Raw genomic sequence first — 12,709 nt, 5'->3', positions numbered from 1 at the left:
AAAACAAGGCCCCACTGATCATCTGCTCCCTGATCTCTCTGCGAATTGATTGCCGGAGATCGCATGCTGTGGTTTTATTAAATGTGCCAAGTGCTAGGACTGTCTTATGGAAGAAAGCTTTTAGATGTGCAGCTCCACTAACATGGAACAGTCTGCAAAAAGAATGGACAATTACCAAGCTAGTACCACTACATGTTTTTAAAGCTTGGTTGGATGCTACACAATCAGATGCTGTTGGTACCTGTAGCCTACATGTGGATAGATATGTTATGTTGTTTATGTTTGTATGTCTTCATGTGGAACCTACTGCTGCAGGTCTCCCTTGAAAAAGACATCATTGATATCAATGGGATTTTACCTGGATAAATAAAGGTATTGAATTGAATGTCCAATGAAAACATATCCAAGTGTAACAAACATCCAGTATTAACCTTACTGTTTTTTACTAACAGTAACCAGCGGTACACGATGGTACACGACACGCCCACCTGACACGACACTACGGTGGCTGAGAGGCACCACCGTTAAAAGCGAATTGACGAGATTTACATCATACAGCCCATGTAGTATAAACATTGATTTTAATTTCTTACAGTAGGAGAGGTTTAGGAGGGAGGCAGGAAGATTAGGATTAGGTAAAAAGGTAGGGAGTGGTTAGGATGGGGGAAGGGAAGGGTTAGATTGAAGGGAGGGAAGAGAACTGCTACCCGGGAACGTTCATACTGGGTAGTTTATTTAGTTTAAAAAAAATTATCCAACGAGTTAGAGACCACAAAGGAAGTGTAGTACCGCCGTTTGGCCACAAGACTCCGGCGCACTCCTGGGGGCTTGGTTCAACCTCCACTGTCCGCGGCCGCAGCTAGACCCTTCTCAGCCACCGCACCGTAGTGTCGTGTCAGGTGGGCGTGTCGTGTACCGCCGTGTACTGGCCGCGGCCGCAGCTAGACCCTTCTCAACACATCTGGTACCTACACCGGTTTCTCAAATTTACCTACCCCACCTTTAAGGTCCCCTGGAGGTCCACCGGAAGGGGAGGGACTTCGCCTCTCGTCACGCTATGTCACTGTGACTGGTCAATTGCTTCAGTGGGAGGGACCAAATGCAACTATTTATACCAGCACAGACACAGTATGTTTAGAAAAAGGTGAAACCTTGAAGAGAGAAGCATTTGAATCCAGCAGAAGCTGCATAGTGTGAGGAGAGAAGTCATTTTACTTCAAGAAAATATGAAGTGGCCAGCGATTTTTGTCTTGCTGAGCATATGCTCACAGGTAAAGTAACGGACTAAAATGTGTTATAGTCATTTTGCTTATTTCATTTCAGGCTCAGAAATCCTGTTTTTTAAAAAGGAGTGATACAATGTTACAGTCAAGAACTTGAATTTCATATAAAACCATAACCGTTTTTATTATTTTCTTATCTACATTTGCAGGCTGCAGCACAAGGTATGTATTTTATATTTTACCATAACTACACTGCAGATGGTAATATCATTTTGATATGAGAATGAAAGGGCACACAATATTGATGGTATATGTATCTGTAAATGAATCCATTTCTCAGGGTGTAAAAAAAGTAGGCTACTATAAAGATGCTCTCTCATCAGATTTCGAAGTATCCGTGTTCTCTGCAACATCGAAGAGCGTGATTCTCAGATGGACCAGGGTCTACGGAGCCAGCTCATACAAGGTCATCGCCGCCCCCCAGAACTCCCCAGGCAACCCCGTTGGTTATGCCGTGTTTGGTCCACACAGAGTGATGGGCACCATCAACTCTCTTTCCCCAAACATCATGTATACATTCACAGTTGCAGCTCTGGATAATGCTCAAGAGATACTAAACATTGGAACTATCGATTCTTCCTCAGGTGAGGTAACCTTGTGATGTTAAAGCAATTAACTGAGTGTTTTATTCTTGTTTAGTTTCATCACACACAAAAAACGTTCTGGTGCATGTGTTTTAGTTACGTTAGTACAGTAGGCCTACCGTTTTATTCTGTGATATTCGGGCAAATTAATTATATATATATATAAAATATATCGTGTGTTGGCCTATATATATATATATATATATACAGTCTATGGTGTATATACAAAAGTATTGGGACACTCCTTAATCATTGAATACAGGTGTTTCATTCAGTCCCATTGCCACAGGTGTATCAAATCAAGCACCTAGCCCTGCAGTCTGCCTTTACAAACATTTGTGAAAGAATGGGTCGTTCAAAAGCACTTTGAGCACCAGGAAAAGCGCTTTATAAATGTAATTTATTATTAAAGAGCGCACTGAATTTGAACCTGGTACTGTAATATGCCACCGTTGCAACAAGTCAGTTCGTGAAATGTCTTTCGTAGATATTCCACGATCAACTGTAAGTGTTATTATTGCAAAGTCTAAGCGTTTAGGAACCACAGCAACTCGCGTAAAGACCACGTAAAGTTACAGAGCGGGGTCGCCGAGTGCTGAGGCGCAGAGTGCTTAAAAGTCGCCAAAGCTCTGCTGACTCATGCGGAGTGCTGCCACTGGAGTGCTGCCATGCAAAGCAGTGGAAACGTGTTCTGTGGAGTGACGAAACACGCTTCTCTATCAGGCAGTCTGATGGACGGGTTTGGCGAATGCTAGGAGAACGTTACCTGCCGGACTGCATTGTGCCACTGCCAACTGTAAAGAGGGATAATGCTATGGGTTTGTTTTTCTGGTGATTCTTAATGTTTATCTTACCAAGTCATTTTGGACAATTCTGTGCTTCCAACTTTGTGGAAACAGTTTGGGGAAGGCCCTTTTCTGTTCCAGCATGACTGTGCCCCAGTGCACAAAGCATGGTCCATAAAGGCCTAGTTGGATGAGTTTGGTGTGGAAGAATTTGACTGGCCCGCACAGAGCCCTGACTTGAACACCTTTGGCATAGGCGGCGCATGAGGCTCAGGTTTGGGAAGGCTAATAAATAACTTTCTTTTACCTGACGCTGCCCGCCCTCGGCGTCTATAGAAAATAGATCAACTCAGTGAAAGCACCGCCTGCTGACCAATTAGAGCTCAGTGTGCGGAGTTTAAATCTATCAAGTCATATTACAGGATAAAGGAAATACAGTTTAAACTGCCGTATGCAGAGAAGACGCCGACGTGTCGCATCATTCATATCACACTGATATCACATCATCGATCATATAACAATATCACAATATTCCCTTATCAGTCAGCTTCTCGAGCCGTATCTGCTGTGCAACACTTACATTATACTGTATGCAGAAGTATTTTAAGCAACACATTGACGAAACACTCAACTCAAATGTAATTAAAGTCAGATCCACTCGTGTCTTAGATGGGGCAGTATCATAAAACTGTTGTACGCTTTCAAACACTCTGTTGTTTGTTTTTATTTTTTAACCAGTTATATATTCACCTCGCAGGTGGCTATGTGGTTTCCTGGATTATACATTTAAATCATGGATGTTTAAAGTTCATATTTGTCTAATATTAGTTTACTTTTCATTAATGAAGTATGACGCTGCGCTGTCAGTACACTTGTCCCTGTTTGTGATTGGTCAAATGTAGCTAACCCCGCCCCTTTCACGTGAACGCGCTCTCAGCTGGAGAGAGAAACCCTGGCTTGATTTACGGAGTTGATAACCAGCGTCGTAGGACCGCTCGTTTGTTAGGGTTAGTTAAGATAACTCAAACATATCCAGGGTCTGTTGAACTGGCTTCGTAGTACAGTTTACTGGTGGCTGCATAGCAGCGCTAATGTCAAAGACACAAACATTATTATATTTTTATTTTACCAGGATGCAGTGACTCAAATATTTGGGAAGACTTAGCCTTCCCTAGCCTACAGTACCCGGCGCCGCCCCTGACCTTTGGGATGAACTAGAACGGAGATTCTCCAAAATCTATACCTCTATAAAAGCTCCTGTAGGTGGCCCAATACTTGTCTATATAGGGTATACACATTACAGTCAGAATGTTTTTTAAACATTTGTTATCTGAATAACTAATGTATACATTTAAATGATACTTTGATGTGTAGCACAGAAGAGTCACTGTTAGTGCCTCATGATTTAAATAAGCCTTTCTTTAAGCAAATAGTTTTATTTTATTACATTCAGCATTCAAATTGACCTACTGTTGCAGACACAAAATAAATAGTTTGCCCTGAAATCTGTGGGTAAAAAGATGGATTGCATTGCCAACTACCGCTGGGAAGGTGTAGTATCTCGTCACACTGCATTTCTTGTGAATCTTTTAGCTCCTGAGGTGATGGATCCCCTCCGGACAGTGAAGTCGAAGGACAGCAAGACTTTTATCGTGTCTTTCAGCTTGACGACCGGGGCGACATCTTACATCATACGATTGCAGAATCCCAACCGCTTCATCAGAGAAAACATCGTGTCCTCCTCCCCCGCTGAGATTGAGTCCCTCGACCCGTACACAGAGTACTCACTCAGCATCATGTCTGTGAACAGTGGAGGCCAGAGCCAGCCATCTTCCCCTGTGACTGCAAAGACAGGTACTGTTGTAGTGTTAGTGTCCATAATTCAAGATTGAGAAACAAAACCGCAAATGTATTCAGTGTGTAAACAATTAACCCCCAAGGGCTGGATTATAGCAATGAGTCACATATTCGGTAAAACAATATGCGCTGTTCTCAGTCTCCATACCCTGTAGAAGTCACTTGATCTCCTTCATTGTCTCTTAGCAGAGTATACAGTCCTGTCATGGAATAATACACACATTATCTTCAGTTTTTGTGCAAAAAGAATCCAGGGTTTTTCTTACCGATCAATGGCTTGGGGTCTTTCCAGTAAAGATGGTAAGTATACCGGACCCTTCTCTGTTGAACACAATAGGAGGACCTGATCCTGAGAACATGGCTGGCACCTCTCTACTCCATCCCCAGGCCCAGGAGTTCAACACTTTTAATCTCAATCAGATCCGATCAGATTTTGAAATCCCATGTTTTGTGATCCAGGATCAGACAACTCGGCCAGATTTTGTCCCAGTAGTTCAAAGCAATTCAGGATAGGATCACCCTGATCCAGATTACGACTTTTCAAGATGACTAGATCCTGAATATCAGTGCTTTAATCCTACCGATCTCCATCTAGTGGATATGAAAAATAATACAAGGAAGACAAGAGACCACGTTGCAGAGACTTCTATAATGTCTAATTATATTTTTAAATTTGAAAGAAAAAATAAATATCTTCAACAAAAAAAAGTCCGTCATCACGACAGATGATGGACCTTTTTTTTGTTGAAGATATTTTTACTTTAATCTAAATTACATTTGTGATTGACAATATGTTGTGATACTTTTATGAGCATAAACATTTATGTCATCAACATTTGGTTGAAAACAAAATAGGCCACCACAAACGTGACCTAAAATGTATTTCCCATGAAAGCTAAATTGTGTATTTCAGTTAACAAACTTTGCCATCTTATTTAAATTGAAACATATTTTAAAATAAATTGTACAGTACATTTTGCTCTGGTAATCCACTGGAGATCCACCCCTCTGGTGGGATCAGGATAATCCAGTTTTTTGGGATCAAATTGATCCCAATCCTGTGTTTTCGGTTTGACTACCCGTTTTGAAGATTTGATCCAGATTAAAGCTTGGATTTCCTGATCGGATATCAAAGTGATCCTAATCCTGTTTTTTGGTTTTGAACTACCCAAAATCCAAATCTGATCAGATGGGGATTAAAAGTGTTGAACTACTGGGCCCAGGGGACTATTTGATCCACATGAGTAAAAACACAACATGCTACAGGCAGTCTCATCGTTTTTGTTGGCCGTTTGCCATTATTCACCTCTGATTTGATTTTGCTTCCTTGAATGAACAACATGAAAACTATGATTTTCATTTTTTAGTTGGTGCATAAAAGTCTGAAGTGGCTGTTACTTGGGTGCAGCCCACATTCTGACATCACTGCTTGGCTCTGTGACTACTGACAATAAAAAAAAAATGGATTCACAAAAAGTAAGGGCTTGACTAGGACTTAACTGCTGTAAAACATACCAGAAACATGACTCAAGATATTTATTCCCTTAAGACTTGGCTTCAAAAGCATACATCTTAAATGACTAAGTAAGCAACAATCAAAGTCAAGAGAAACATATTTACTCAAAGTACAGTCGCCCTAATCGCTTCATAATGTTAAACTTTGTCCCCCAGTGTTGGCCCCTCCTCAGCTCTCCGCCTCCTCTCCCAGCAACAACAGCATCACTGTGTCCTGGGCTCCCGTTGCCAACGCTGTCCAGTACAGCCTGTCTCTGTACAAGTTTGCCTGGAACACCACCATCATCACGCACAACACTTCCAACACCAATTGGATCGTCTCCGGCCTGGATATGGGCTCAGTCTACGTCATTAAGGGTTTCGCCTGGGACCTCGAGGGCCGCCAGGGAGAGGACAGTCTGTACATCGACCAGATGACAAGTAAGCGTGCACCGAGACTCTTTTCTGTGTGTGGGAAATACCCATGATTGCTCCTGTAAGTATATAGAGTCCATGTGCCTTTTTTTATTTGATCATGTAAGAAATATTATACGTGTAGTGATAAGAGAAAATATTAACTAGGCTTGCAATTTTAAATAAACTTGTCACAGAACTTTTTTAGTGTGTAAAAACATATATCTTCAAATGATTATCATGGGATGTAGCCTATATAAGCTACATAAAACATGACTGAAGTTGTTTGAAATAGTATTAAAACCATTTGTTCTGTGAAATCTATATCTAAGAACGGCAGCCATCTGATGAACACAGTATTATTAGTAATAACATTTTCCTCACGAAACATTACTGGTAAGAGTAATTTAGAAACTATTACTCTAATTATACTTCTCTCCTCCTCTTATTAGTGTGTTTTTATGTGTACTTGTATTTAATGCATCATTGGGCATGTTTTCACAGGACCTGCTATGCCATCTATTGCCAATGTCTCCATGGTGATGAATAACGGTTCGGCCGGTATCTCAGTGTCCTGGGAATGGGATGAGGGGGTCTTTGGGTCCCTCCAGTACCATGTGATGAGCGACCAGAACCTCACCTGTAACTCCACATCCAGCTCCTGCACCCTGTCTCCTGTGGGCTACGGAGAGGTACACACCGTCCGGGTCAGCACCTCCGACGAGGCCGGGCCCAGCGACCCATCCGGCCCCGTGGTGTTCATCACCTGTGAGTATTAGACTACATTTATTTCCGATCACACTTGTGACCTATCTGTTTGTAATAGGGCACCGTAGACATATAATGAGCACGCCATAATAATGCAAGGAGTATTGGATTAATCACAAGATACTGTATAAGTGTTGGTTGGTTGGAAGTTATTTAGTTCATTACATCTTATTTAGCATCACTTTTATCCAAAGTTCCTTACACTTCGATGCCATAAATGTGACTACAGGATCAATTTGAACCTCTGATCCTTCCATTAATGGATTATTAAAATGGTTTAATTTGAAAGTTGACAAGAAATCTATTTGTCTTTGCATATTTACGATCTGTTTACGAGACCGCTATAAGATGATTCAATCTTCACATTCTCTTCAAACATAAAATACATAAAGCTTTTTCTTCCCATCAGAATAATTCTTAATTTTCTCATCAATTTAATAGATTAAATCTAATATGCAATTAAATAAAACGGATACTTTGAACATACACTTCGCTACAAGAGTTATGATTACATTTAGTTGTTTAATGTGAAACATTATTATGTTGCATGTAGAATTCTAACATTAGTGCTAGATATGGATTAAAAAATGATGGCAGCACTAGTTTGCTCAGAAACCCTCTGTCATTAAAATATGACTAAACTCCCTGCTGTCCTGTCCGTCAGTCCCCTGTCCCCCACAGTCTCTGGCTGTTGTGGAGTCGGCAGAAGGAAGCTGCACGCTGACCTGGGACACGGTGACTCGCGTCAACAGCTACACAGCCTTCATCAAGAGAGGAGACGGTGCAGAGGAGAGCTGCAACACCACCAGCAGGAGCTGCACCTACAACTGCACATGTGGCCACACATACCTGATGTCTGTGATGGCCTTCAACCAGGCTGGCAGCAGTCCTGAAGGACAGGTTCTCAACTACACCACCTGTAAGTGTCCACTGAGGGGACCGATTTGAATTCATGATTTTCTGTGTATCACACCCCCTGTGTCTTTCAGTGCCCTGTTGTCCAGAGGGTGTATCCATCTCCGCCGTGAGCACTGACACGTTTGAGATCACGTGGACGGTCTCTCGGGGGGCAGAGCTGTACCAGACTCGAGCTGCAGACAGTTCAGAGGTCATCCTGTGTAACGACACGGCTCCGGTGTGCGCCCTCTCTGACCTCAGCTGCGACAGTTCCTACAGCGTGGTGTTGACACCCTGCAACGACATCAGCGGATGCAACCGGGCATGCAAAGCTCACACACAAATCACAGGTAGGAAACGTGTGCCCACATGTATCCAGCAAATATCCAGTTACATTTTGAAGTTGTAAAGTTTCCCACTTTATTTCATTTTCAGATTTCCCATTTAAACGGCAGTAAAACATGAGTTAAAACGTTTTTGAATGACTTCAAATGCTTGATATCTAATATTATTAACTATACTGGTCATCAGAGAGCTATACAGTATCATTTAAATACAGCCTACACAGCCAATTAATTAATTTCACATCCATTCCTCATGTACTGTATGTAGAGTAATCTCAAAGGTTTGATCATGCTCTTAATTCCTCTTTTCCTCCACCCGTCAGCTCCATGCATGCCGATGAATCTGATGTTGACTCAGAGAAACTCCTCCTGCTTCAGTATCAGCTGGACTCCAAACAACAGGCTTGCTAATTACACCGTGACAGCGTCGGGAGATGACGGCACACGCACCTGCAACACAGACGGAAACAGCTGCGACATCACTGACCTTCCTTGTGGCTCTAACTTTGAAGTCAGCGTCATAGCAACCAGCCCCGCAGGCTTGGGTTTACCCAGCTACTCTGAATTGTTGGAAACAGGTGAGTGGTCAAAAGTTGTGATTGAACCATTTTATTATAAAGTACGGGCAGGACTTAAAAACAACAATATAATGGCATGCTAGTGACGTGTAGCGCCACCTACAGCCTCAAGAACGCCTTCAGGGTTCCTCAGCATGGAATACGAACACAGATATATTTGTAATAAAAACTGATTTCTTAGTTAATATCAAGCTGTCTTTTGCTCTTTTCTGCTGTAACGAATGTAAATGTCCCCTCTGTGGGACGAATATAGGGATTCTGATTTTGATACAGATGGTAGTTTTGTGTTCCACTCCTCAACACCACATTTATCATCCTCTTCTACAGGACCGTGCTGCCCGGTGGATCAGGTGGTGGATCAGGTGACGCAGGCAATGAGCAATGTGTCATGGTCTCCCGCTAAAGGGGCGCATACATTCATCACTTCCCTAACATCAACGCGTGGTCACGCCCGCTGCCACACCATGGACTCCCACTGCCTCATGGGATGCATCACCTGTGGGACCAACTACACCGTCACCATGGAGGCGATCAGCCACAGCGGGCGCCCGTCAAACTGCTCCTATGAGGGCTTCTCGTCCAGTGAGTGATTGGGTTTTCTTCCAATGAAAAGAAAATACTTTGCAACTGTAGTGTATCTACGAGAAAGCACTGACATGACACTTTTATTATAAAAAAAGAAGCAATACATATCTAAGACGATTGTTTATGGTATGTATCTATATAAAAGTAGGAATCTGTTAATCATTTTCAATAAAATTGGATTTGAAACACTTTTTATATTTATTTGCACAAAAGGTGTTCTCACATTTTTGTAGTTATTTTTAAGATAAAAAAAAAAAAATCTGAGGACAATCCTCCAAAGTAAAAAAATAACTAAATGTTTAAAAAATGTAGCTGCTATTAAAAAAACTATAAATAGTTTTGTAAATTACAGAAAAATGTAAGCCTACTTCTATTAATCTAACCATTTAGCATTATCTTCGTGGCCAAATAGATGGCGCTCTGACACCCACACAAAACAGTAGAGTGCATACCCTTTTTGTAAAACAACAAAATACACTTTAAATTCAAAGCCATTTCTTGACTGCTTTGTTCATGGGCGTCAGGATTAACATTTGACAGATCGGTGAAATATATGTTCCAAAAAAAAAAATGGTCATGCTCTCTTTGAAAGGGCTGGTTATCTTTCAGACATTAAAGCCACTGCAGAAACCTCACGTCATGTCTCTCTCTCCCTCAGGTGCCTGCTGTCCATCAGGCGTCCGGCTCTATGGGATGGCCCACAGCTCTCTGCGGGTGCACTGGCGCGGTGCTGGCAGCGGCCACAGCTATGTCACAGAGCTGGTGGGCAGCAGGAACAACTACACCTGCACCGCCTCCCCCGGGGAGAGCAGCTGTGATGTTCCCAACATCCAGTGTGGGGATGTCTACACTGTGGTGGTGGCTCCGCTCTCACCAGAGGGCAGTGAAGTCCTCTTCTGCGCCCAGAGGATCTACTCGGGTAGGATTGTGACATCTCTCTCAGTTGTTTATGATGATAAATAATATAGGAATTTAGTTTGGCGCTAATGTGTCCTTTTGTTTGTTATATTAAAAGTTAACCCTCTGTTTATGCTCTTCACGGAAAAGTTTTAGCACTAGTGATTTTATGTCTTTCTGTATTCTGGAGCACAACAGCAGTAAAGACGATTTAAGCACCACAGGACAACAAAGGTGGCATAGCTGAATCATTTTAAAAGTGATTGACAACATTTTTACTGACTTTTAATCCTTTTTTCCCTGCCCTCTCAGTCTCTTGCGCAGGCAGCAACCTTGGTACAGGTGAGCGTTATAATATGCAAAAATATATGTATAACTCTATTTTAAGTTCCACCGTAACCACCCAAACAATTATTTAACTGAAGAAGTAAAATTATTATTTTTCTCTAATGTCATTTCAACCTGTTGTTCTGCAGTGATGTACAGAGGAAAGAGAAGCGTGGACTAGATATGGTAAGTACAAATACGACAATTATACAGAAATATATTACGCCTCACCTGTAGTGGAAGCTGTACGTAGCAGCAACTGCTATAGTGGTTGACTAAAGACGCAAGCATAAAGTTATGTGAAGCCAGTGAGCTTGCCTCTTTGAGACCAGCTTTTAAACATCTTTTAAACTTCACAATATAATTAACAATATATGTGACAATAAAGCAAGCTAAAAGATGACCTTTTATGAAAAAACCAATATTAAAGCAACACAGGCACGACATGAAACGAGAACAGAAACAAAACTCTGATATTGATATTTCTTACAGTATGACATAATAAAGTATATTGTATAATGATGATTCCCTCTGCTGGTCACAATAAAACATTATTTTGCTCAAGATCTGAAAACTTTGACTTGACACTCTGCTGTTATAAGATGTAACAATTTACTTAATGAATATACATTTCTTCAAACTGAATGTGACTGAATCTCTTCTCCACAGACGCAATACCGCCATCTTCCCTTCTGCTCTTCCTCCTTCATCAGTCCCGCACCACTGCAATAAAGCTAACTCATGGATGAATAGAAGAAGGACTTTCCTGCACTGGACAACATGCCTGTGTGTTGTCCAGTGGTGATAGTGAAATCATTTTAATAATACATTTGTATGTGTTATGTCTGTATCACTGATAAAACAATACCCCTCTGTTCCCTAAACTATCTTGATCAAGCACTCAAAGAGAGTGCATATGTTTGCTGCTCATAATAATTATCATGAGGCAACATGTACAATGTGGACATGAAAAATGTTAAAAGTACCTCATGAAAAATCACCATATTGACAAAGATCAATTGGCAAAAGAGTAACAGTGTCCAAGCAGACCTTGAATATTTTGCCCCTTCATTTTCTGAATAATTGATTGGATGGTTGGCCAAGAAGTAAATAATAATTGTAGGTCCGGCCCCAAGTAGGAAGCCTCCTGGTGATATGTGTCACCTCATGTGTTCTCAGGATGAATTCCACTGTTTGTGATGTGTGTCTCTGTTGTTGTGAAAACCCGTTTCATAGTTCAGTAAATAAATAATTCCTTGCATCATTTTTGTGATATGTGGTTTATTTTGCCCATAGATTTGTGCTTCAAAATCTTGTATTTATGCTGTTTGGTGCCAAATTGTGGCGGACCATAACTAATTACCTACTCCAATACTTTGACTCCACTATAATCCAAAGGCTAATGCTTTTAACTTCCCTCGGTTTGTTTGATAACTTTTGAATATACATTTTTAATTACAAGGTATAATATTTAATAAGATCAGCTTCAGATCTATCCATCAGATTCAATTGTAATGTAATATATATTATACCGAAACGGGCCTTTATATAATGAGTTCTTGTACTTCTCTTGTTTGTCAGTAGTGTTCACATTTACTTTCTATCTTTCTTAGCTAAAAGAATGGTGAACAAAATGGTTACCCGGCCACACTTTGGACATTTTCTTTTCCTGCTACAAAGAAAGTTGTCCGGCAGGAAGTGCTTTTGGCAAGTTTTCATAACTGGTCTAAATGCTCAGACACGTTGGTGAAAATGAATCCTAGTTGTGAAACTGAAACTAAGGTAAATCAGGCACATTTGCTGCTTCAGTTCTGACCCCTAGGGCAATTTACTAACAACATTAGTCCTTTAATATGTATTCATTTTATCTATTCAATCTGATATCTGATGTCAGAT

General features: G+C 41.1%; 1 protein-coding gene across 1 annotated transcript; it reads left to right on the top strand.

Annotated features, from left to right (window-relative positions):
• The first annotated feature begins 1,040 nt into the window (after window positions 1-1,040).
• On the top strand, window positions 1,041-12,067 carry LOC117445121 (fibronectin type III domain-containing protein 7-like). The gene is made up of 14 exons (XM_034080540.2): window positions 1,041-1,271; window positions 1,433-1,445; window positions 1,607-1,867; window positions 4,246-4,506; window positions 6,181-6,444; window positions 6,922-7,185; window positions 7,850-8,104; window positions 8,175-8,432; window positions 8,750-9,004; window positions 9,332-9,586; window positions 10,248-10,508; window positions 10,799-10,828; window positions 10,963-10,999; window positions 11,483-12,067. Exons 1-13 carry the CDS (start codon window positions 1,227-1,229, stop codon window positions 10,992-10,994), a joined length of 2,454 nt encoding a protein of 817 aa, XP_033936431.1. The 5' UTR covers window positions 1,041-1,226; the 3' UTR covers window positions 10,995-10,999; window positions 11,483-12,067.
• The last annotated feature ends 642 nt before the right edge of the window (window positions 12,068-12,709 follow it).

This window comes from Pseudochaenichthys georgianus, chromosome 4, assembly GCF_902827115.2.
Source record: "Pseudochaenichthys georgianus chromosome 4, fPseGeo1.2, whole genome shotgun sequence".
Taxonomy (NCBI): domain Eukaryota; kingdom Metazoa; phylum Chordata; class Actinopteri; order Perciformes; family Channichthyidae; genus Pseudochaenichthys; species Pseudochaenichthys georgianus.
Note: the sequence above shows the minus strand (reverse complement) of the source record. Positions and strands in the feature narration are given on the sequence as shown.